This window comes from Setaria viridis, chromosome 6 (assembly GCF_005286985.2).
Source record: "Setaria viridis chromosome 6, Setaria_viridis_v4.0, whole genome shotgun sequence".
NCBI lineage: Eukaryota > Viridiplantae > Streptophyta > Magnoliopsida > Poales > Poaceae > Setaria > Setaria viridis.
The window spans coordinates 4,478,458-4,500,197 of NC_048268.2; the positions used below are offsets into that span (position 1 = coordinate 4,478,458).

General features: G+C 44.8%; 2 protein-coding genes and 1 long non-coding RNA gene across 11 annotated transcripts; 1 reads left to right on the plus strand and 2 right to left on the minus strand.

The window, feature by feature from the left end:
• Nucleotides 1–4,945: 4,945 nt before the first annotated feature.
• Nucleotides 4,946–6,391, minus strand: LOC117860925 (uncharacterized). 4 transcript variants are annotated; one of them, XR_004641602.2, is made up of 3 exons: nt 6,055–6,391; nt 5,498–5,946; nt 4,946–5,409 (listed from the first exon to the last, which is right to left on the minus strand). XR_004641602.2 is itself a non-coding variant. In XM_034744358.2 (3 exons), exons 1-3 carry the CDS (start codon nt 6,148–6,150, stop codon nt 5,395–5,397), a joined length of 555 nt encoding a protein of 184 aa, XP_034600249.1. In that variant the 5' UTR covers nt 6,151–6,389; the 3' UTR covers nt 4,946–5,394. The 4 variants fall into 4 exon arrangements, 1 of the variants encoding a protein (XP_034600249.1); XR_004641601.2 differs by having other exon boundaries at nt 6,033–6,391; XR_011898443.1 differs by having other exon boundaries at nt 5,498–5,941; nt 6,033–6,390.
• A 191-nt stretch (nt 6,392–6,582) lies between these two features.
• On the plus strand, nt 6,583–10,267 carry LOC117860927 (auxin-responsive protein IAA16). 6 transcript variants are annotated; one of them, XR_011898446.1, is made up of 5 exons: nt 6,583–7,124; nt 7,222–7,375; nt 8,115–8,265; nt 9,398–9,416; nt 10,025–10,267. XR_011898446.1 is itself a non-coding variant. In XM_034744361.2 (3 exons), exons 1-3 carry the CDS (start codon nt 7,022–7,024, stop codon nt 8,116–8,118), a joined length of 261 nt encoding a protein of 86 aa, XP_034600252.1. In that variant the 5' UTR covers nt 6,584–7,021; the 3' UTR covers nt 8,119–10,267. The 6 variants fall into 6 exon arrangements, 1 of the variants encoding a protein (XP_034600252.1); XR_011898448.1 differs by having other exon boundaries at nt 10,032–10,267; XR_011898444.1 differs by having other exon boundaries at nt 6,584–7,124; nt 9,398–9,510.
• Nucleotides 10,268–11,638: 1,371 nt separating this feature from the next.
• Nucleotides 11,639–15,114, minus strand: LOC117862109 (uncharacterized). Its single transcript, XR_004641891.2, has 4 exons — nt 14,649–15,114; nt 13,633–14,046; nt 12,075–12,169; nt 11,639–11,981 (listed from the first exon to the last, which is right to left on the minus strand). It is a non-coding gene; the product is annotated as an uncharacterized lncRNA (long non-coding RNA).
• Between the last annotated feature and the right edge of the window lie 6,626 nt (nt 15,115–21,740).

Here is a 21,740-nt window from a genome sequence, read left to right on the forward strand (position 1 = left end):
CCGCCGCCGGCTCGCCGGTGGCCCCTCCGCCTCCCTCCCCCCCCGTAACTGCTCCTCCACTCTCAGATCCGGCGTCCTCGCCCACCGCCGGCTTGCTGGTGGCCCCTCCGCCGGCTCTGCCTCCCTACCCTGTAACTGCTCCTCCCCTAGTCCCCTCTCAGATCCGGCGTCCTCGCCCGCCGCCGGCTCGCCGGTCACCCATCCGCCTCCCTCCCCGTAACCCCGCTTCTCCCTTAGCCCCTCCGGCCCTCCGCCTCCCTCGGTTCCTCGCCTAGTCGCCCCCTCCCCCCGACCCTCGCAGATCCGCCTCACTCCCTGGTTCCCCACCGTTGCGGTTCGTCTTCTCCGGCTCCGGGCTCCGGCTGCGCAGGTAAACACCACTCCTCTCGTTCCTCTTCTTCTTCCGTTCTTCGACACCTCACAGATCCGCCTCCCTCACTTTCTTCTCTTTCATCGTGTAGGTCTCCTACAGGGGCCGCGCGTCGTTGAGGAACGGAGCCGCCAAGGCGACGACGTCGACGGTGGAGGGCTCGAGGGTCTGTTCCGGTTCCGGGTGTGCTCGAGGATGGACGACGACTATCCAACCTGCCTCAATGATGAGTTGCAGTTGATGGGGGAGACCGGAGATGATGATTCTGATTTGGAGGCAGATCGGCGGGCGCTGCTCGGTGGTGCCGTCCCCGATGCTCAGCCAGGTCCTGGAGCTGGAGATTCTCCAGCACCTGCTGCTGCTGGCTCTGGTGCTGGTCCGGGCTCGGAGAGTACGGGCAGCAAGAGGACTCGTTCTTGCACCTCTAAGGTGTGGGATGACTTTGAGCCTCTGTACGAGGTAAAGAACAACAAGAGGGTAAGAACTGGTGCTAAGTGCCTACATTGCAAGAAAATTTATTCTGGTAAGTCTGCTAGTGGTACTGGACACTTGCATAGGCACCTTCCAAAGTGCCCAGTCTTGCTAGGTGCTTCACGTATGGCTCAGTCCCAACTCAAGTACAATCCTGATGGCTCTCTCCATATGTGGGAGTACAATCCTGATGTTGCTCGTATCCAGTTGTGCAGATTGATTGCTAGACTAGACCTTCCTTTATGCTTTGGTGAGTCTGATGCTTTTGAGGAGTATATTAATATTGCTCATAATCCTAGATTCAGTTGTGTGTCTAGGCAAACCACCACCAGAGATTTTGTTAAGTATTTTGATGAGCGTCGTACTAAACTCCTGGATTCTTTGCAATCTGTTTCCTCTGTTGCTCTTACATCTGACATATGGTCTGGTAATGCTAAGAAAGATTACCTTAGTGTGGTTGCTCATTATGTGAATGCTGATTGGCAACTAGAGAAGAGGATCTTAGGCCTTCGTTTAATTGATGTTTCTCATAATGCTGATAATATTGCTGAGCGCATTACAGCTGTTGCTACTGATTATGGTTTAAATGATAAGATATTTTCTATCACACTGGATAATGCATCGGCAAACACTGCCGCCATTGGTAAGTTTCATCCTTCACTGACTGGTTACATGGGTAGACTTTTTTTTCATCAGCGTTGTGCTTGTCACATCATTAATCTTATTATTAAGGCTGGCCTTGATATTTTCAAGCCTATGCTTAGTTCATTTAGAACTGCAATTTCATTCCTGAATTGTTTTAACCAACGTATTGCGGCATACAAGTCATATTGCATTGCTGTTGGTGTCCGTCCTCGTAAGTTTGCTTTGGACATGGATGTTAGATGGAATTCAACTTATCTCATGTTGAAGCATCTATTGCCCCATAAGATCACATTCCATCAGTTCATAACCACTCAATATGGTTTGGTTGAAGGTCAAACAATTCTGACAGAATTACACTGGTATATTGCTGAAAAGATTCTGATATTTCTTGAACAATTCTATGATTCTACTGTTATTCTGTCTGGTGTTTACTATCCTACTGCTCCATTAATCTTGCATCATATTCTTGAGATAGCTGGGCACCTTAATTTCTATGCTGATGATGCTGATCTGAAAGATGTTGTTGCACCCATGAAGTCTAAGTTCTTATCTTATTGGGCTGATATACCTATGCTTTATGCCTTTGCTTTTATATTGGATCCTAGAGCTAAGATTACTGGTTTTAGCAATGTACTTCAGCTGATGTCTCAGCTAACTGGTAAGGATTATTCTAGTTACTTAACTGATGTAAGAGCTGAATTGTCTACAATCTTTGGCAAATATGAAGCTAAGTATGGTTCTGTGAGGATGCAGAGGGCCACTCAGCCAGGCCCTGCAGGTAAGAAGAAGACTGCTTGGGGTAAGATCTTTGGTTCCCAGGCTGCTTCATCTACTTATTCTGCTGCTAGCCTTGGTGCTGGCCTGGGTTTTACTTCTGTTTCCTCCTCCCTGTCTAGGAGACAATCTGCTAGTGCTTTGTTGCAAGCTGCTCAAACTGGTGCCTCTCTTGCTGCTGCTTCTGAACTGTCTGCTTACCTAGACAGTGACACTATCAATCAATATGATGATGACTTCAACATATTGACCTGGTGGCATGAGCATAAGTTATCATATCTTGTTCTGTCTATCTTAGCTAGGGATGTTATGACTGTGCCTGTCTCTACTATATCTTCAGAATCTGCATTTAGTACCACTGGCAGGATCATTGAGGAGCGGCGATGTCGTCTGACCCCTGAGATGGTGGAGATCTTGGCTTTGATCAAGGATTGGGAGCAAGGAGATGCAAGACTACAGCATACCGTCGATGATACCGAACTTGAAGAGTCATTTGAGGATTTGTATCTTGATGAGTAAGTTTTCTACTCTCATTTACTTCTAATCAGTATACTTGTTATTTGTTACCTCTAATCCTCCTATCATTTTTTGCAGAAGCTAGATGCCTGCTGCCCTCTGTCAGTGTTCAGGAGCAAGTTAGAACTCAGAAGTGAGAAGCCTTGTGCTGTTGTGCTTGTGTAGATCTTGTGACTTGTGAGTTATGAGTTGTCAGTTGAGTTGTGAACTTGTGTGATTGTGTATAGTGTATCTGAACAATGAACTTATGAGCTGGCTGTACTCTTTTTTCCTTTGTAGGGTTTTCTCACGAGGTGTGAGTTTTTACCTACAAAGGTTTTTAATGAGGCAGCAATACAAACAGCTCAAAATAATATTCATATTTGTTTGTGTTATTGTGATTGTGAATCTGTGTGAATCTTTGTGAATTTGTGAATCAGTTGAATGATTGAATCTATGTGAATCAGTTGAATGATTGAATTTGTGAATCAGTTGAATGATTGAACTTATGAATTTGTGTAAGTTTCTGTGAATATGTTGAAAATGTGAATGTTTTGATAAATTAGATGCTGGTGAAGTGGTGAGGGGTTTTTCTTAAAACGTTACACGGGCTGGCACGGGCACGGTAAGGCTGTTAAGGCCCGCCGGGCCAGCGGGCCGGCACGGCCTGCATAAGAAGGATGCAGGCCGGACCTGGGCCGCTCTTTCGGCACGCAGGCCGGCCCGGCCTGGCACGACAGATAGGCGGGCCTAAACAGGCCGGGCCTATTCGTGCCCGTGCCAGGCCGGGCCGGGCCGCCCGTTTGGCTATCTATACGCCCAGGTCAAGCCTGCTGCTAGCAGGCTGACGCTAGGTGAGCCAGCTCCAGCTCTCCGCATGGTGCGCAGGCTCATTTATACTCCCTCCGTCATAGGTGAGCCAGCTCTCCGCATGGTTCGTAGGCTCATTTATACTTCCTCCGTTTCAAATTGCATGTCGTTTTGATTTTTCTAGGTTCATAAATATTATTATGCACCTAAACATATACACTATATCTAGATGCATAATAATATCTATGAATCAAAAAACAGCTAAAACGACCTACAGTTTGAAACGGAGGGAGTAGAGCGTAAACGCACAACAAATCTTAATTATTTACATTGATTTGATTTTGTTCACGGTTATTTCGGGAATTCGGGTTCACGTTGCCGCGTGCATTGCTGGCTTCGCAGTTCGCACCCACCATTAGCACGACACACCACACACATGCATGCAGGTAGTTTCCGGTAATTTCCAGGCAGCGCCAAAGCCCTGTGCATGCAGGTGGTTGACTCGTTATCCGCGTCCACGTCAGCTTGCAAGTGTAGAATATATGGATTACAAGAAAGCAAGTTTAGCGTACATGTATATTTACGTTTGTTAATTTGACATAAAAAGCCCGTAGCTACAATAGTTACCACAATTTCACGAAAAACTGTTTTGAGGAACCAGTTACTATATTTGCGAGTCAAATTTACCAATAAATACTTACAAGATCCCGCAAAAAAAATACTTATGAGAATTAGAATTGCTTGAGATGATAATTAGGATAAGTTACTATATTGGTGAGTCAAATGTACCAAAAAAAATGTTTATGGGAATTTGAATTTCTTGATATGATAATAAGGATGAGTTACCACAATTTTATATTTAGTCTGATGAACCAGTTACTATAGTGAATTCGAGGAACCATTTACTATATTAACACGAGAACCATTTACCATTTACCATGAATTAGTTATGGACAAATCCAATGGCTCTAGACAATAATTTAGATGGGAATAACCACAATTAGCATCAAAGCGGTTCTGATAAACCAAGTACTATAAGATGGAACAAATTTACGAGAAAGTATAATGGCACCAGACGATATATTTTCAAAACGGTGTCATCAATTTACCACAAGGTACTTACCAGAATAGCGTCATCAATTTACCACAAAGTACCTAACGGAACAGCGTCATCAACTTACCAAAAAGGTATTTACAAAAATAGTGTCATGAATTTACCAGAGTTCTTTACAAGTGTAGCGTCGTCAGTTTATGACAATGGTAGTTACCAGACACTATTGTAATCAATTTACCAGTTTCTTTAAGTTCTTTCATTCAGAATCAGAGTCCATATTACAAGAAAAGATTACTTTTACAATTTAGTTTCTTATACACAGTTCAAAGCCAAATAATATATGATATATCTTTCCTTGCCAAATTGAGTAGACTACAAATGACAGTACATGTACATCAACAGTAAATAATATGAGAAATTTACAGAGCTTTCTTAATACTTTGAAATCTGTAAGAATAACTTTCTACTCAAAGCAAATCTATCACTAGCTAACTGGCACCAGTAGATAGGTCTTTGCTCCCATTGACTATATCAGAAAAGAGATTTGACAAAAAAAAGAATTTCATGAGGGCTGTCAAAAATGGGATTCTTGAGCGTATGAGTAAAGACCTGCATCTGCATGGCGCAGCATTCAACCTCATCTGTAGTTCAGGTTTGAACTCTTTTCTTGCTCCCGCTGCAGACCTGCACAGAGAAACGAATGAACTATGCTCTGCCCGTGCTGGTCTTCAGCTTTGCTGGGGTATTTACGCAAGCACAGAGCGTGCATTATCATTCACCCTTGGTTAATCTGAAAAAAAAATCATACATAACATGCAAGAATCGTGTGAGTACAAGCCAGCAATGGACGAGCAAACACAGGGCAGCTAGCAGCTCACCGTGCCTGGGCGACTTGCAGCCACGCTGAGGGTGCCCGCGGCCACGGGCGCGCCACCGTCCCTGTCGTATGTCTTCTGTCCGCACACAGGCCGTGGATGAGCTGCGTGATGTATAGCAGTTCGGCATAAAATCCTCGCACGCCGTGATCTAGGGGTAGCAGCCGCGCGGTGGAAGGGGCCAGCATTAAGCCGGTAACCACCGCTCGAGCTGCACCGCGGCGACCGTCGCGACGAGAGAGGGAGGTAGTGGTCGAGGCGTCGCAGAGCCACCGTGCCGCCCGGACATGCCGCGGCGCTGCTGCCAGCATCACCGCTGCTCCCGCCGACAGGGGCTTCCGCCACTGCCTCTCCCACCTCCAAGATCTGCCTCTCCAGCGGCCACGCCAGGATGTCGATTGACGAGCTCAGGAGGGGGATGCCAATTCGCCACAGTATACCACCGATCTAAACTGAACAAATAAAATTAGGATTGGAAACAAATGAATCAATTGGAAGATCAAATCAAATAGGGACCCGAGTTTTCTCCGAATCAAACCAGGAATTGTAACAACGCATACTGGTGCATCCATGGTTGCACTCTTGCAGACGAACGGGGAAGGGGCGCCGCCCTGGTGAAGGTCCCTCCATGGCTTGCCGTCGGGATCTGACACCATCGCCGGCCGTCGCGAAGAAGGAAGGGGCTGCTGCCGCCTGCCGGATCTTCGTAGGGCCGTCGCTGCTCCCACCGATTGGAGACGTCACCACCGGACAGCCGACGGGGAATCCGGAGGTCAACGGGACTGGGCGTGATTCCGGTGCCGCACGATTGGCTCCAGACTGTATTGACCGAGTTGGGACCACGTGTGCAAGCCAAGCTGGCTGGAAGTGCGCGGTGCGGTTCGGTTGGTTGGATCCGGCCAAGGCTATTCTATGGCTAGTTATAGAGAAACACCTCCAACCGTCCAAATCGAGATCATCCGCCCCACAATCGACCGAGCCGGCGAGCCTAGCGACGGAGTCGAGCGTGAGCCGGGAGTAACGAGTCTTTAGGCTCATCCAGCTCGTCATGGGACCGCTCGTCGGCTCCATCCTCAATCTTATCCGCTTCCGCCGTTGCCGCCCAAAATCCATCGGCTCCCCGTCAGCCATCCCGCCCGCCCCCACGCACGCAGTCGCCGCTCAAAATCTCGCTCCCAACTCCGGGCAGATCCCCCTCCCTCGCCCCTACCGATCTGGAGTCGGGCCAGCTGGCCTGGCCCACCTCCGCCCTCCCGCCCCCTCCTGCCGCCACGGGATATGGCGAGCGGCGGCAGCCCCCGCCGGTCCCTCCTCCCGTGCCGCCCGCCAGCCCCTCCGCCCGGTGGAGGGGTGGCCACCGGTGCGGTCGTTCAGGAGGAACCTGGCGTCCACCAGGTATTCGCCGCAGTCGTCGTCGGCTCATCATCAGGACGGCGGAGTTAAGGGAGGCCGCGGCGCCAAGGGAGGCGGCGCCGGCGAGGGCGGGCACAACCGCACAAGGGTGGCGGCCTATTCGTGAAGATCAACATGGACGGAGTGCCCATCGGGCAGAAGGTGGACCTCACGGCGTACGGCGGCTACGCCGAGCTCTCCGCCGCCGTCGGCAAGCTCTTCCACGGCCTGCTCGCCGGTACGTACTCCATCGCCGCCTCGTTTGTTCCAAGAACCGTGTATGCGTGCTCGCGTTGTCTGATCATGCGAGAAAAAAAAATCCCTCGATTGCGCAGCCCAGAGGGACCCAGCCGCCGCCGCGGTGGGCCGGCGCTGCAGCGAGGAGGCAGCGGGGGAGGAGGCCGAGGAGCCCGTGATCAGCGGCGAGTACTCACTGGTGTACGAGGTCGAGGAAGGCGACCGGGTGCTGGTCGGCGACGTCCCTTGGGAGTAAGTCTGAAAGGGATCAAAATCAGCTAGCATGTCTGTCCGCATCAGTCTTGATGTCGATTTCGTGGAATTCTAGGCTGATGGTCATAGTCAAAGTAATATGACAGTATCTTAGTTGCCATCATTTTCGTTGTGTTTTGTGCAACAAATCAGTCTGTACCCAACACATTTTTTGAAGGCAATGTTTATTGTTTTCGGTCACACCAATACAATTACGGTGACTGCATATCAATTTGTATTGTCAAATCAAGCCTGTCATTATCCTGAATCCTTCGCACTTGATAAATCACCTGCCACAGTTTGGGCACTAGACGTTTAATTATGGTAAATAGCCGTTGTCCTAGTTGTAGTAAATCACTTCATAACTATCGTCCATAGACTGTTGAATTACGTAAAATTCTACCATTTTGCATTGCTAAATTGTGTCTTCAAGCATCATTTTGCTTGCTTGTGGTAAATCACCTGTCACATTATCATTGCTACATGTTTATTTATAGTAATCACAGTTATCGTAAATTGGTTCCTCAATGCTATAATTTGTGTAAATTGGGCACTTCATTGTAGTAAGTATGAAACAACGCGTGCTATCGCTTGCATTCTCGTAAATAACCCTCTGTCCATTTTTTTAACTGTGTCCAGAATATAAAAGAAAACATATAGCACATGCTAGTTTAGTTTCTCGTAAGTGAATCACCGATTGCAGATTAGTAGCGTGAGGAATTGGGAATTACGATTGCAGATAGGCACTGGAGCACAGATAACAGAGTGACAGGGAGACAAACTCATAAGACAGAGGCCCAGGAGCAGATTTATTAGGCAAATGAGCTTGTGATCAACAACAGCATCATAGTGGTACCTGCCAGTTGCCATGCTCTAGATGATTTCGTAAGGTTGGTAAAAAATCGACTTGTATGGTCATTATTCTTGTTTTCCTTCTTTTATCCAAAGCCGTAGTATAGTAAATTTGATTATATAACTGAACTACAAAGCACTAGTATAGGGTGAACATTTAGTGAGTTTTGTGCAAAATGATTTCTTGTTTCCATGTCTTAGCAGCTAGTATATCACATAGATATGTGTTCATGGATATGTTATCTAGTCTTTATCCTGCAGTAATCATGTGGGACAAGATGCACTGGAAGTGTTGATTTTTTCCCTAGCCTAGCAGTTCTGCAGCTTACTATTTTCAGTACCCTTTCATATGTTTATAGGACTATTTTGATAACTGTTCAGGCACCATGCCCTGTTATGATGGCGAACCTGTTCATATTGTATCATTTTCAGTACTAAGGGGGTGTTTGGATACTGGATGCTAAACTTTAGCAGTGTCACATCAGATGTTTAGATGCTAATTAGGAAGACTAAACATGAACTAATTATAAAACTAATTGCAGAACCCTATGCTAATTCGCGAGATGAATCTATTAAGCCTAATTAATCCGTCATTAACAAATGGTTACTGTAGCACCGCATTGTCAAATCATGAACTAATTAGGCTTAATAGATTCGTCTCGCAAATTAGACTCCATCTGTGCAATTAGTTTTATAATTAGCTTATATTTAATACTCCTAATTAGCATCCAAACATCCGATGTGACATGTGCTAAATTTTGGTGGGGTGTATCCAAACACCCCCTAATCTAATACTGTCATTGGGAACTCTATGCATCATGATCAAACTGAAACTGTTTCAATTTGAACAGTGACAATTGGAATAGTAATTGATATACTTCCATATGTAACATATGTTTCTGCCATTTTAGTAAATTCCACTGTAGTAACTTGATGCCATTGTGGTGACTTGAGATGATGGTTGTCTTTTTCATATTTTTGTCTGAACAATTATGTTGATATGATAAACATTGTACGATTTTTTAGTAGGGCACTCTGATCATAGTGTTCAGTAGGCAAAACAATGTTTATTAGTATCTGATCATCATGTGATTACCATACTTGGTTCAATCCTGCTTGCTCTCATTCATGTAGTTCATTCGTTCTAATTTTAAATCACTACATATGCAGGAAAAGGAGCCCAATTTAGGTTTGTGCTGCTCTTTTAATATTTACCGCTCACTGAACACCAGCCAACAAGTTTCCAGCCAGAACTTGTGATACAACTTAATCTATATGTCATGGTATACCATACTTTTGTGTTACATCTTTTAACCATTGTCTATTTGTCTTACATCATACTCCCATGGTCGAGCAATTTGGATTATAGTAAATGCAGTTGTGCTAACTTGACAGTTGACACCACCGTAGTAGTTACGAATTAGTTCCTGGTAAATGGGTCATGCTGTTATTGTAATTGGTCCATTTTTTTTTGAGAAACATAGTATAGTAACTAGATTGTGCCATTGTGGTAAATTGATTATAGCATGCCATTGTTGTAATTTTGACCATGTAAGTATCAATTTTTGTAGTTCTGGTACGAGGGATTCTAATAAACTCGATATTATTTTATAGTAACTTGATTATTCCAATTGTGGTAAATAACTTTGTGGTGAATTGATGATGCCATTCTCGTAAAAATTGGTGGTAAATTTGTTTATGCCTAATCTGCATGCATATATGCTATTAGCCATCTAAACACTTGTTACAGATGTGAAATGAACTTACTTTTTAACTATTCTCCTTGTTATTATGAAGTTTTCAGTTGATGAGGTCTTCTGGCAAGTCCTGGGCAAGATGCGCTCACTAAGGAGCAGCTAATAGGCACGGTTGAAATCTGATTTCAATATCTCTGGCCAACTAGCTGCAACAAAACGAGAGAAGCTCCAAATAAATGATTTTCTCAAATTCTGGGTGTAGACATATGTATGTATGAGCCTTCTAAATTATTGTACAGTGTTTAAGCCAAGTCGTTCTTCAATGAAGTATGTCCCACCAAAATAGCTGTGTGTTCAAATTTAAACCTTCCCTCTATGTTAATGTATCATCGTAATCCACCAAATAGATTCCAGTACACAAGCCATGCATTATCGTAATTCATACCGCTAAAATAGTAGATATATTCAAATTAAATCATCTTTCCTAACTAATTATAGTAAACCATGAGATAACTAACTAGTATTGTCGTAAAAATTGAATCATAATAATCTAGTACCGTGATCCACGCATTCTTGTAAAAGAATTCTTTATTTCTTTACAGAAAACAGCCAACCCAAGTATTCTCGTAAGTTTTTTAACGTGTAGACAAAACCAAGCCCAAGTATTCTTAAGTATTCTTGTAACCAGTATACGATACACTTGCATGATGCAGTTCTGATAAGGAGATTTTTTTTTGAACGTCAATGTAGCTCTGATTACGTAGTAATGGCTAATGACTGTCGTTTCTCCAAGCTTTGATTACACAATGACCGGCTCCGTCGCTCAGGCGCTTGCCCTCAGCTCGCTCGTCTCGTAGGAGCCCGGATTAGCAGGGAGGTGGACCCTCGTAGTAATTCCAATCATGTACTGCCAAGTGCTCTGGCTATAGAATAATTATTCTATGGCTGGCTTTAGAGTATGCTCATTTAGAGTATGCTCACCATGTAATCCTATATAGGCCTCCGACTATTCGTTACCCAGGGTACAGAATAGATTATTCTGCACCCGAGTCCACCCGCGCACAGCCCCCGCACGAGTCTCCGCACCTCCCCAGGCGCGTTTTTTTTCCCTGCGAGCGCGGTGCGCTCCCGCAACCGTCTGCACCGTATTCTCCGCCAGTATTCCTGTTATTCCACGCAACGCTGTTGCTCGGCATCCTCCGTGCGCGCCCAGCGCCACGCCGAGAAGGACCTCGCCCGCCTCGCCTCCTCCGTGCGCAACGCCGCCAAGTACTTCCCGCAGCTCGCCGGATCCTCCGCCACCCTCGCCGAGGTCGAGGTCTCCGGCGTGCTCGCTGAGTCCGTGGCCGCCATCGCGTCGGCCTCTGATGCCGTGTTCTCGGCCGTCGAGTCCATCTCGTCGGCCGCGACCATCGCCGTCGCGTCTTCGTCCAGGAAGCCATCAGCGAGCCTCATCTCTCTAGTCACGAGGAGCAGCAAGGCGGCTGCTGCCTGCTCCGACGAGGACAAGGAGATGGCAGCGCTCGACAGGTTGGAAGGACTCGACGAATGCATCGCCAACAAGTAGTATTTTTTTTATCCCGAAGGAATAACACGTGGTTGCAAATAGTAACGTGATAAAAAAAAACTATAGGAACCTAGATCGAATGTAGTAGCATCACAGATAATTATGCATTTGCATATAGGAACCTGGATTCAGCATCACGCTCCCAGACACAAGTAATACAATTGTACAACAATTATAGCACCTAGTGATCATTACAAGGAGTGAAAGGAGCCAGTAGGTCTTGTACATGCAATTGCTGCACTAGAATACTGGATAGACTTTCCTGAGGAATGATAAACATTGGACCATGGATCACAGAGTTCTCACTGTTGCGAGACCAGAATTCCACACAAAAAAATCCCTGTAGAACTGAGCATGCAGTAACCAATGTACAGATCCTGAATCTACAATCTAGCCAATGATTGGCATACAACTTCATCATCTGAGAGCTTGTTGTTATGTCTTCCATAGTGCAAACAGAAGTCAAGCATACTCTGATGCAATATTGGAGCTGCAGGCAGATAACGGTAGTTCAGAATAAAGCATACTTGCTAGCTAAAGATACTATAGGTTCAGCAGAGTCACACGCCCAATAGGAACATACTATGTCCTGTGGCCACATCATCGCTTACTGCTCCATGTTCCACTGCACCCGTAGCCGCACCTGATGGATATGAGATGGTGAAAGTTCAATGTCATCTGTAGGTGAATATGAATTTGTTTCAGAAACACGTCATGGCTTATATTCAAAGCAGGCAAAAACATTCAGGCAGCCAAAAAACATATGTTTGCTGAATCCAAGTTCCTTTCGGGTACATGTCAGCCACAATACTTTTTTTAAGACACTGCAATGTTCAATTTCAGTATATGATTGAAACTATAAAGATTAACTCTAATAGTCAGCTTCTGAAAGTGGAGTACAATGATGATGAGATTAAGATTATATTCATGTGTTTGGATTAAAAAAATCAGGCTAATACCACATGTGCACTATATTTAAAATATTGCATCGTAATTTTAAGAAAAGGCTATCACTAGTTGATAAATGGAAGAAACAGCTAGAAAACCATTTATAGCTCTATTATATATATGTAAAAACTTACTATACAGCAGATTGAACATATTAAGTAATAATTAAGCTATGATCAGCACAAACAGAGTGCTTCATTTCTGCATATTCTTTCACCATATGGCACATACAATGATACAAAGAATGAACTCTGGAGATTCAGTTAAATATAGTGACAGTCCTAGCTGAAGAAAATCCTCTTTTAACTAGACAACACATAAGCAGGAAATTAGTAATGAATAATAGAGTAATCATGTGAAAAAAGAACTTCATGATGCTCACGTCACTAAATTAGGTTCCTCATTGCAAATAACAAATGTACTGGCAAAGACACCTATGCTGATGTACTCATGATCTGCACTGAGAATTGAAAAAAATATTACTAATTTTTCAGACTACACAGTACACACAAGTGCCAGAGATAACTGAGAACAAAGAAATCAAGTATTGAATGCAAATGGCAATCAAACTGACATTTCGAAAAAAACAAATAACATTGCTCACAAAAAAAATAATTGTTTATATATTATAATTACTAATGCACTAAATCTGAAGGACATATGGTTGTTCACAAAACAAATGATTGCTTACTAAACGTCTGTTCGTCTCCCCAACGTCAGTTTTGTGCAACGTGGGGTGAACCAGGTGAAAACCCCATGCGGAGGAGAGGACCTAGCTTGAAGTGGTTCTTGAAGGAGTTTGCAGAACATATCTTCACTCACATGAGAGTTTAGGAGTAGGAATCAATTAATCACTCAGATGATAAGAGAAGGAAAATTAGAATACCAAAATCAGAATAGGAAATCTATGCATCACTGGCTGGTTCCTATCAGCATTCTTAAGAGAAATAATAGATCTAACTGGAAAAATTATAAATCCAATTCAAAATTGATTACACGCTAAGCCCAACATATCCAGACACAAATCATGATATCCTATTCATTAGAAAGATGATAGCTGTGTTGAGGAGCCTGGTCACAAATCCCATTATCAGAAATTATCAAACATAAGAATAATTGTAAAGTTCAACAAGCCTAGAGAGCTCAAATTATGGAATATGAAAAATAAGAATAGGGATATGAAAAATAAGAACCTCTCGTGCTTTGTCCAGTACGGATTCGATGTTGCTGTTCTTGGTCTTGCACAAGATGATGCGTCACTAGCATCAATCATGCGCTGGCTGTCGCTAGATTTGTGCTGCCCGCATCATTAAGGATCCCTGCCAGCAAGGCTGTCAGGCAGCTTGCCCACCGAGCAAGCCATCGGTTGCACCATGTAGCAGTTGCTGCGCAGCAGAAACAAGCAAATCGACTGCTTGAAGCATCAATGTAAGCACAAAATGGAATCAGCACTGGGATGAAGAAGTAGGGTCTGGGACGGCGGGCCTGAAGTCTGCAGTATCTCTCCGGTCCAGGTCTCTCTTCCGCATTTGTCATCCTGGCCGCGCCTTTGTACACCCTTGGAGCTCATTGCTCTCGGCCTCTTACCTAGCCCCTAAGGCTTCAATCTGCAGGCATACAGAAGAGAAATGAGTTTGAGAATTTAATAAGTCATTCGCGAGATCAACGAATGGCAACAGCATCCATGAACCGAAGATTCACTTGCAAGATAAAAAACAACAAAACAAACAAACAAGGCAAGGCAAGAGTTGTCTGTTTCTTCTACACTAATATAGAACAATTATAATTCCTACATTACTGGGAGATTTCATTGGAGGATTGCAATTGGACTAGCGAGAGTGTATACATGTCTAAGAAAACATATAGGTTGTATTATAACACTAGCAGCATCGTAGAACATCTGGTTTTCATCAATTAGTTCAGACTTAGAAAAATAGAAACTCAAACCAAATATTCTGTCCAGCTCAATTGACATTTACAGGTTACAGAAACAAGAATCCAATAATCTGGATCACAAATTCACAATATAAGCTCCGGCACCGACCCATGATGCAGAATCTCAGGGAGCAACTCAAATCGACTATGTAGATATGGTTCTGACTTTCTGACCAATCGAATTGTCCACTGAACCACACACGTGTATGCAGAACAATGAAAGATCGAGCTGTGACATCGAGGAAAGGGGAAGGGGACTGAGGAGTTCAACGACCTCACCACTGCCTCCAATGAAAAGCCACCCGATAAGAATGTCGTAGCAGGGAGCTGCCGGACCAGTCCTTGCCGGATCCGTGCGAGATCCAGCCGTGGGCCTGCGTGAGCGAGCTCCGCAGTGGACCTGCGGGACCTCCAGCCTGACGACCTTGGGACGGAGGGCCTGTGGGCAGCAGCGACACCGGCGTCAAGCTTGGGGCAGAGATGGGCTTGAGCGGGGGTGTAGCTCACACAGCGGCAGCCGCGCTCGAGCGGGGGAGGAGAGGACCACCTGTGGAGTATGACGAATCGGCGCGGACTGGCTCGAATCGGCGAAGGACAGGCTCAAATCGGCCGGCGGCACTTGGGCTCGGGAGATGAATGGGCGGCAACGCTCGAGGCCTTGAGCTCCCTTCTCCAGCCACGCTGCGAATCGGCCGGGGGATAGGCATGCTCTACACGAGCAGAGGTCGGGGCGGCGCAGATCGTCGATGGAGCGAGCGACGGATGCGGGGGATGCCGAGCGGTGGCGGCAGCGAGGGATGGCGACTGGCGGTGACGCGAAGATCAGAGGACGCGACGACGGCGGAGCGCGGCGTGCTTAGGGTCTGGGAGCGGCGGCGGCGGGGGATGGCGAGTGGCGGCGGCGGGGAGGGATGGCGAGCGGCGGCGGCGGGGGATGGCGAGCGGCGGCGCGCGGCGGGGGATGGCGGGCTGGGGCGGTTCCTGCTAGGAGAAACGGGTACGGGAGGATGTTGACCCACGTTCGAAGGAGCTGATAAAAAATAAAAAAACCCACATTCACGTCGGACACACGATCCGGGAGAATATGCTTAACTCCTATTCGGGTTATTGCCCTGGTGCGGTTCGCACGGCGTGCCAGTCAATCTGACCTGTTGATTGACAAGGAAAGAAAAGTATTAAACTACTGGGGCTTTGATTGGCTAAAGTTTCGATCTGTCTTGAAAAGCGTATCAGCGAATCGGCCGATTTACTGTAGAGATGACCGGCTATAAACAGCCGATATCCGTGTAGCAATTGTGAGGAAAAACTACTAGAGCAACCTAAACAACACTACAAAAGCAACACTTGGAACACATCTAATCGGCTATTGTGATGATAAACAAAATAATAACGAAAAGCCGACAGTTCGTGTTTCAAGCTGGATAACTGATGATAGAACTAAAACAACAGGTAAAACTTATAATCCTAGTTAATATCGATAACTGGTGAAAAAATCTAAATGAAACAACAACGATGCGTCCGAAGTTAAAGCTTAGATATTACTCGATAAGCGGAACTTACCAATCGGTCGAAGATCGTGTCGATGCAGCCCCGCTAACTTGTACAAACTCGTGAAAAAGAAAAGGTTTTGGCGAAATCGCCGACTCGAAAGTAAAGTATGAAGAAAAAGTAGATTTGTTGTATTGATTGATGTTGTTGTTTACAAGCCTCACGAGGCAGCTATTTATACCCTGTTACAACCAATTTCTTAATCGACTAGGATCTATTTCTAATTTTAAACGATAACAAATATTTACAAACACAACTCGTATCGGAGTTGGTTACTATCTTCCCTCGGTCCAACCTTCTTCTTCAGCCAATCTTCATCCTGACCCACCTTAGGCTCATACTGACTAAGCCATTCTGACTCCTAATCGGCCAGCCTCTATCGACTCCTTCCGCCAGTCGGCCGAAACACTGTAGTCCTAATCAATCGATTCCTAACTGTAGCTTCTAGCCGCATCGACTGCCTTTCTTCTCCTTTGATGCCGATTCTAAATACGTGTCAAAATCCGATATCAACATATATACATGCATCCGCTATTCGGTACGAGGTACGAAATAGCCTACTCTATACCCGAGTCCCTCCGCGCACCAGCCCCCGCGCGCTCGACCAACCCTCCGCGTCATTTTTTTCCCCTCCGCGCGCTGGGCCGGGCGTCCCCGCACGACAACAACGGGTTTTTTATTCGGAGGACGGCGTCGAGATGACCTTCGCCACCAACTGCTTAGGGCACTTCTTGCTGACGCGGCTGCTGCCGGAGAAGATGGCGGAGACGGCGCGGGCGACCGGCGTCGAGGGCCGCATCATCAACGTCTCCTCCACCATCCACAGCTGGTTCGCTGGCGACGACGCCGTCGGCTACCTCGACCGCGTCAACCGCCGGAAGATGTACGCACACGGTCGATCTCTACCTGCCATGACCGACGATCTTCCGGTGATTAAGATTGAGATTACCGGCTCTGATTTAATTCATTATTACTGACTGATCTCCAGACCGTACGATCCGACGAGGGCGTACGATCTACAGATTGAAAATGTGCAAAATGAAAATTTTATGACTTGTGATTCATCTCGAATTTAATCACAAAAATTGAGTACAACTTGATATTCCATTAACCATGTATAAACTGGCTACATGATCACGTTTATAAAACTAGTACATTGCTTTTTCATTGACTATTTTGTACACTCTGCTACTTCATTTTTCTCAGGAACCCACGTCAAGATGGCCCTCCGGTTCTGCTGACCTGTGTCAATCTCAGTTCGCTGGACTGACTGGTAGCACTATCAACCATCGCTGATACTTCCTCAAATGCTGAGGACACCGAGCCAAAAAAAAAAAAGAGAAGGATAAACACTAAAAGAATCTGGAACTCTATGGCAACAGCAATAATCTTGAAAATCTTCACCCTTGAATGGCCGGAGATCAATGGCAAGCACGATCAGCAAGAGTACTCCAACGCAGCTGTGGACAGCATGGCAGGCAGCATGGCAGGCGCCAGTAAGGCAGTGACAAAGATACTGCCATGATCGGCTGAGGATGCATTGCTAGCTTGTGATTCCTAACTATTATAATCTGATTGAAAAGAAAAAACAGTGTTGGCAATGATAATCTGAAACATTAGCAGAAGACGAGCTGAAAAAACACTATGATTGTTTTCTGGAAATTGGCGCTTCTAGTTCATCATCAAGCTTTTGTCTGCCTGTAGTAGCATATTTTCTTATTAGCACCTTAGGTTCAAAATTAGCGAAAATTCTACTTTGAGTGGTACATCACACCAGGTGGCAAATTTCTCAGCAAACAAATCTGAACAAAGGTGAGTGAAACAAATCTGAACAAAGATGAGTGAAACAAATCTGAACAAAAGCTGCACGCCCCTTCATTCATAAGGTTCATATAAAAAACGTCGCACAGAGGAAACCTTACTTAGGTTGGTCTCAGGGTCTAGGTCATCTTCAAGGGATATCTCATGTGTAAACTGGTCATCTTCAAGGGATATCAATAAAGTGTAGCATTTTAAACAAAATATTAATGGGAGCACATTATATAGTTCAGGGGCAAGGCAAGACCCTGTAAGTCAGAGACTATGTTACTATAGTTTACATCTACAATTAAAGAAAGGTCAGCCTTACACCACACAAAAGCTGCACGCCCCTTCATTCATAAGGTTCATATGGCACATTCTTCCTCCATATGGCACATAGAAAGAATGAATTCTGAAGCAGAACTACTAGAATAGTGGCATCCATAGTAGAAGAAATCCACCTGTGCTAGCCAGCACACAAGGACAATAAATCCAATTACTATACAATTTTTCTACTGACAAATAATTGGTTGATATAGAACTGCTGTACATTTCTGACTGGCAGATTAGTATCGAAGGAACAAGAGAAACCAGACAAACAAGGCAATCAAGAAACTTTAACAAAAACAAAATAGAATCAATATACTTCTTACCTCTTGACCAGGCTCAAGTTTAATTTTCATAAGCTTGTGACCAGCTTCTTCAAAATCAACACTAGACATAATAGTTGACCGCACGCACTCCTAAATAATATAAATATATTGATGGCAAGATTTTATGCATTGGCTCTATGGAATATGACCCGTGCAGAATAGTTCTGCAGACAAATTGCATGTGCACTACCATGATATTTTTAACCTTTACCACAAGTATTATTTTTTATTTTTAATCAAACAACACATGATGTATAAAATCGTTTCACTAAGAAATACAGTACCAGAGGTACAACACCAAAGACATTTTCCACAAGTATTTTTTAAAATATTTTCTACAAGTTAATTAGGAATTAACCTGTTTTCATAGACTAGCTAACAGCAGCTTGCACCACATTAACAATCCTCTAAAAGCAACCCTCACATAAAAATATTATGTTACACTATAAATTTGCCCTTTTAAGTAGAGAAATTGCACAGGACAATGTAACCATATTTACTTTCATTCACATGATGACATAATAGTTGTACAGATACATCAATATTCATATACTCCTTAGCATCCGAAACCAAGAACATGATAAAAGCTGAATATCTAGGCATCCACTGTCATCTAGTTATAATTTGTGGGTTCACAACAATACATCTTACAAAGTTAAACCTAGATAATTTCCATGTTTCACCGAAACCCAGATAATCACATGGTTAACCTAAAAATCCTCATTGTGTCCAAATATTTAAGGTGTGATGTAAAATACATTCCTCTTATATGACTTGATAAATTAACCACTATGTCTTAGATACAAAACATGTGGGAAAAATGATACTATTGCCTTGCTGGAAACTGACACATTTAGAAAAACATATCAAAATAAGCACTGCCTCGAATAGCTTACCATGAAGACCTTGTGGAGATAGGTCCTGTAGCATGGCCCCACATTCTTTGACAAACCCAACAGCCACCTGTCATTTGAGAAATATAGGCATACATTTCAGAAATTATATGAATATGTTGTTAAAAAAAGTAAGAAGTAGACGAGCGTGATCCGAGCTATGTACCTCAACACTATCATCAGTTGGATTTTCAAGGAGTACCGTAAGAAGCTCCAGCGCTACAAGTTCATGTGCCACCACCTGATTTACCACGTGTGCTATGAACTTGGTTGCTGCAAGCAATTGGGGCTGCAATCAAGGAGAACTTTAAGTAAGAAACATATGTAGAAACTGACAATCAGATACATATGCAATTCTTTGTACTCAAATATCTTCAGAATCCTAAATGATGCTAAGTTTCACCCTAATAAGTACATAAACAACAAAAGCATGGGGGTACATAAGCCCCATGTACAAACAGCATTTTTAGTTTGTATCCTTGAATTCTGAATCCAAGAAAAGGTATAGCCTATATAACTTTCCAAACCCGTAAAGACCCAGCTACAAATGGCAATCGATGCTATCCTCAAGTGTTGTGAACCGAGTAAATTTCTACCTTGTCAAAAAGGAATAATGTCCAACGTTTCTAAAGCTACAGGAAATAGGGTATGTTTGCATTCATACGAGATAATAGGGTATGTTTGCATTCATACGAGATAATCCTAAAAGGCATACATACACTAGCTACAGGAAAGAAGAAGCATGTACCAGTGTACATAATAAAGATTTCAACAAATTTTGCTCTGACTCAGGAAGCATATCTTGTATTTTTAAATGAGTATATCTTCTTATTACCTATAATAGCAGAAAAGAATTAGCAATTCTGATTCCTGAAGAGGCGCATTATGATCACCACCTCCATCAACCACTGAAATTAGTACAGGATACTAACTAATCACTACATCAAAGGGAAATTAGGATATGAAGAATCAAAATCTCTCATCCTCTGTCCAATATTGGTTCAATGTTGTTGTGCTTCGTCCTGCATATGATAACACACCGGCAGCATCGAAGCAAAATCCTGCTGCGGCATCACCGCATCATTATGGATCCATGCCAGGCAAATCAACTACTTGAAGCACCAAAATTCAGCCTTTGTGTCTTGGGGACGATGGTTGTGAACCTGGAGAGCGGCCGAGCGGGGGCGTGGCTGCGGAACGGCAGGCTCCGCTCAGCTTGGTGGGCGGTGCAGGTGGCCGGAGGCCGGACCATGAGACGGACGGCGGCGGCGCTCGGCCACGAGTAGGACGGCGCAGGGGTGGGCCAGATCGGCTCGGACGGGCCGAATCTGCATGACCGAGAGGCGTGTGTTGGGACGGTAGGAGGGCCAGCTCGGCCTCGAGGCCGGCGGGGCAGGGCAAAGCGCGACGCACGGGCGCATGGGGGCGGGTATGGGATGGGGCTCTGGTGGTTGGGATGGGCGACCGGATGCGCGCACGAGAGAGGAGGGACGTACGCGGGTTCTTAGCGATGGTGGGCGAACGACGACGGGGAGCGTGGCTGGAGTTTGGAGAAGACGATGGCGGAGATGGCGTTCTGGCGACGATTTTGCGGAGCTAATTTGCACCTCTTCCGTGGCACATGTGGATGCAAGCCGAGGAGGGGTGGGGGCGCCAGCCGGCTTCCAGCTGCGTCGCCCGGATCTCGTCGATGCAGGTCGAGGTCGCAACGAGGAACTGGAGGGGGAACAACATCGGCAGGCGGCGGCAGCGAATGGCGAGCGGGGGCGAGAGCAGAAGGAGAACTGGACGGGACGAATGGGATCTGAATGGATGACCCACGTTCGGGTTCGGGAAAAAAAGTAAAAAAAAATGGGAGAAGCGGGGAGAGAAAAAACCGGCGGGAGGGAAGGTGCGAGCCGGATCTGGCGGGTGAGCTCGGGTATATATTCATAGCTAACTATTGAAGTCTACGGTGCATTGTATACTAGCATTCAACCTGCTCTGGTTATTTCTATGGAGATTCATCAGGCACTCAACTTTCCTCTTTTTTAGCCTAGCAACACTCTTAGATATAATGCTTGCATCTTCGTCTGAAATGGATTGTGCTCCAGTCTTTGATCTAAAGTTTTTTTTTTCTGTTACCTACCTAAATCTGTCATTTTATTTACAATCTCATTATTTTTTATATAGTTTCTTCTACTCTACTATCTTCTCGTGGCAAATGTGTTTCTTCTCTGAACTTATAACACATTTTTGAACTACTAAACGATCTCGAATGAAAAAGTTGTCAACTACAAAGTTTAAAATCTCATCGAGCTCTACAATTTTGATATAAAGTTTGTATTCATCTGAGATCGTATGCAAAAATTTGTATTAAAAAATACGGACTCTAACTTTAATCATTCCCATCCTTAACTTCGTTTCTATTTACGGAGCCCAACAACAGTTGCGCCATCATCGTCGTCATAAATCTTAACGCCGCTCCCTTCG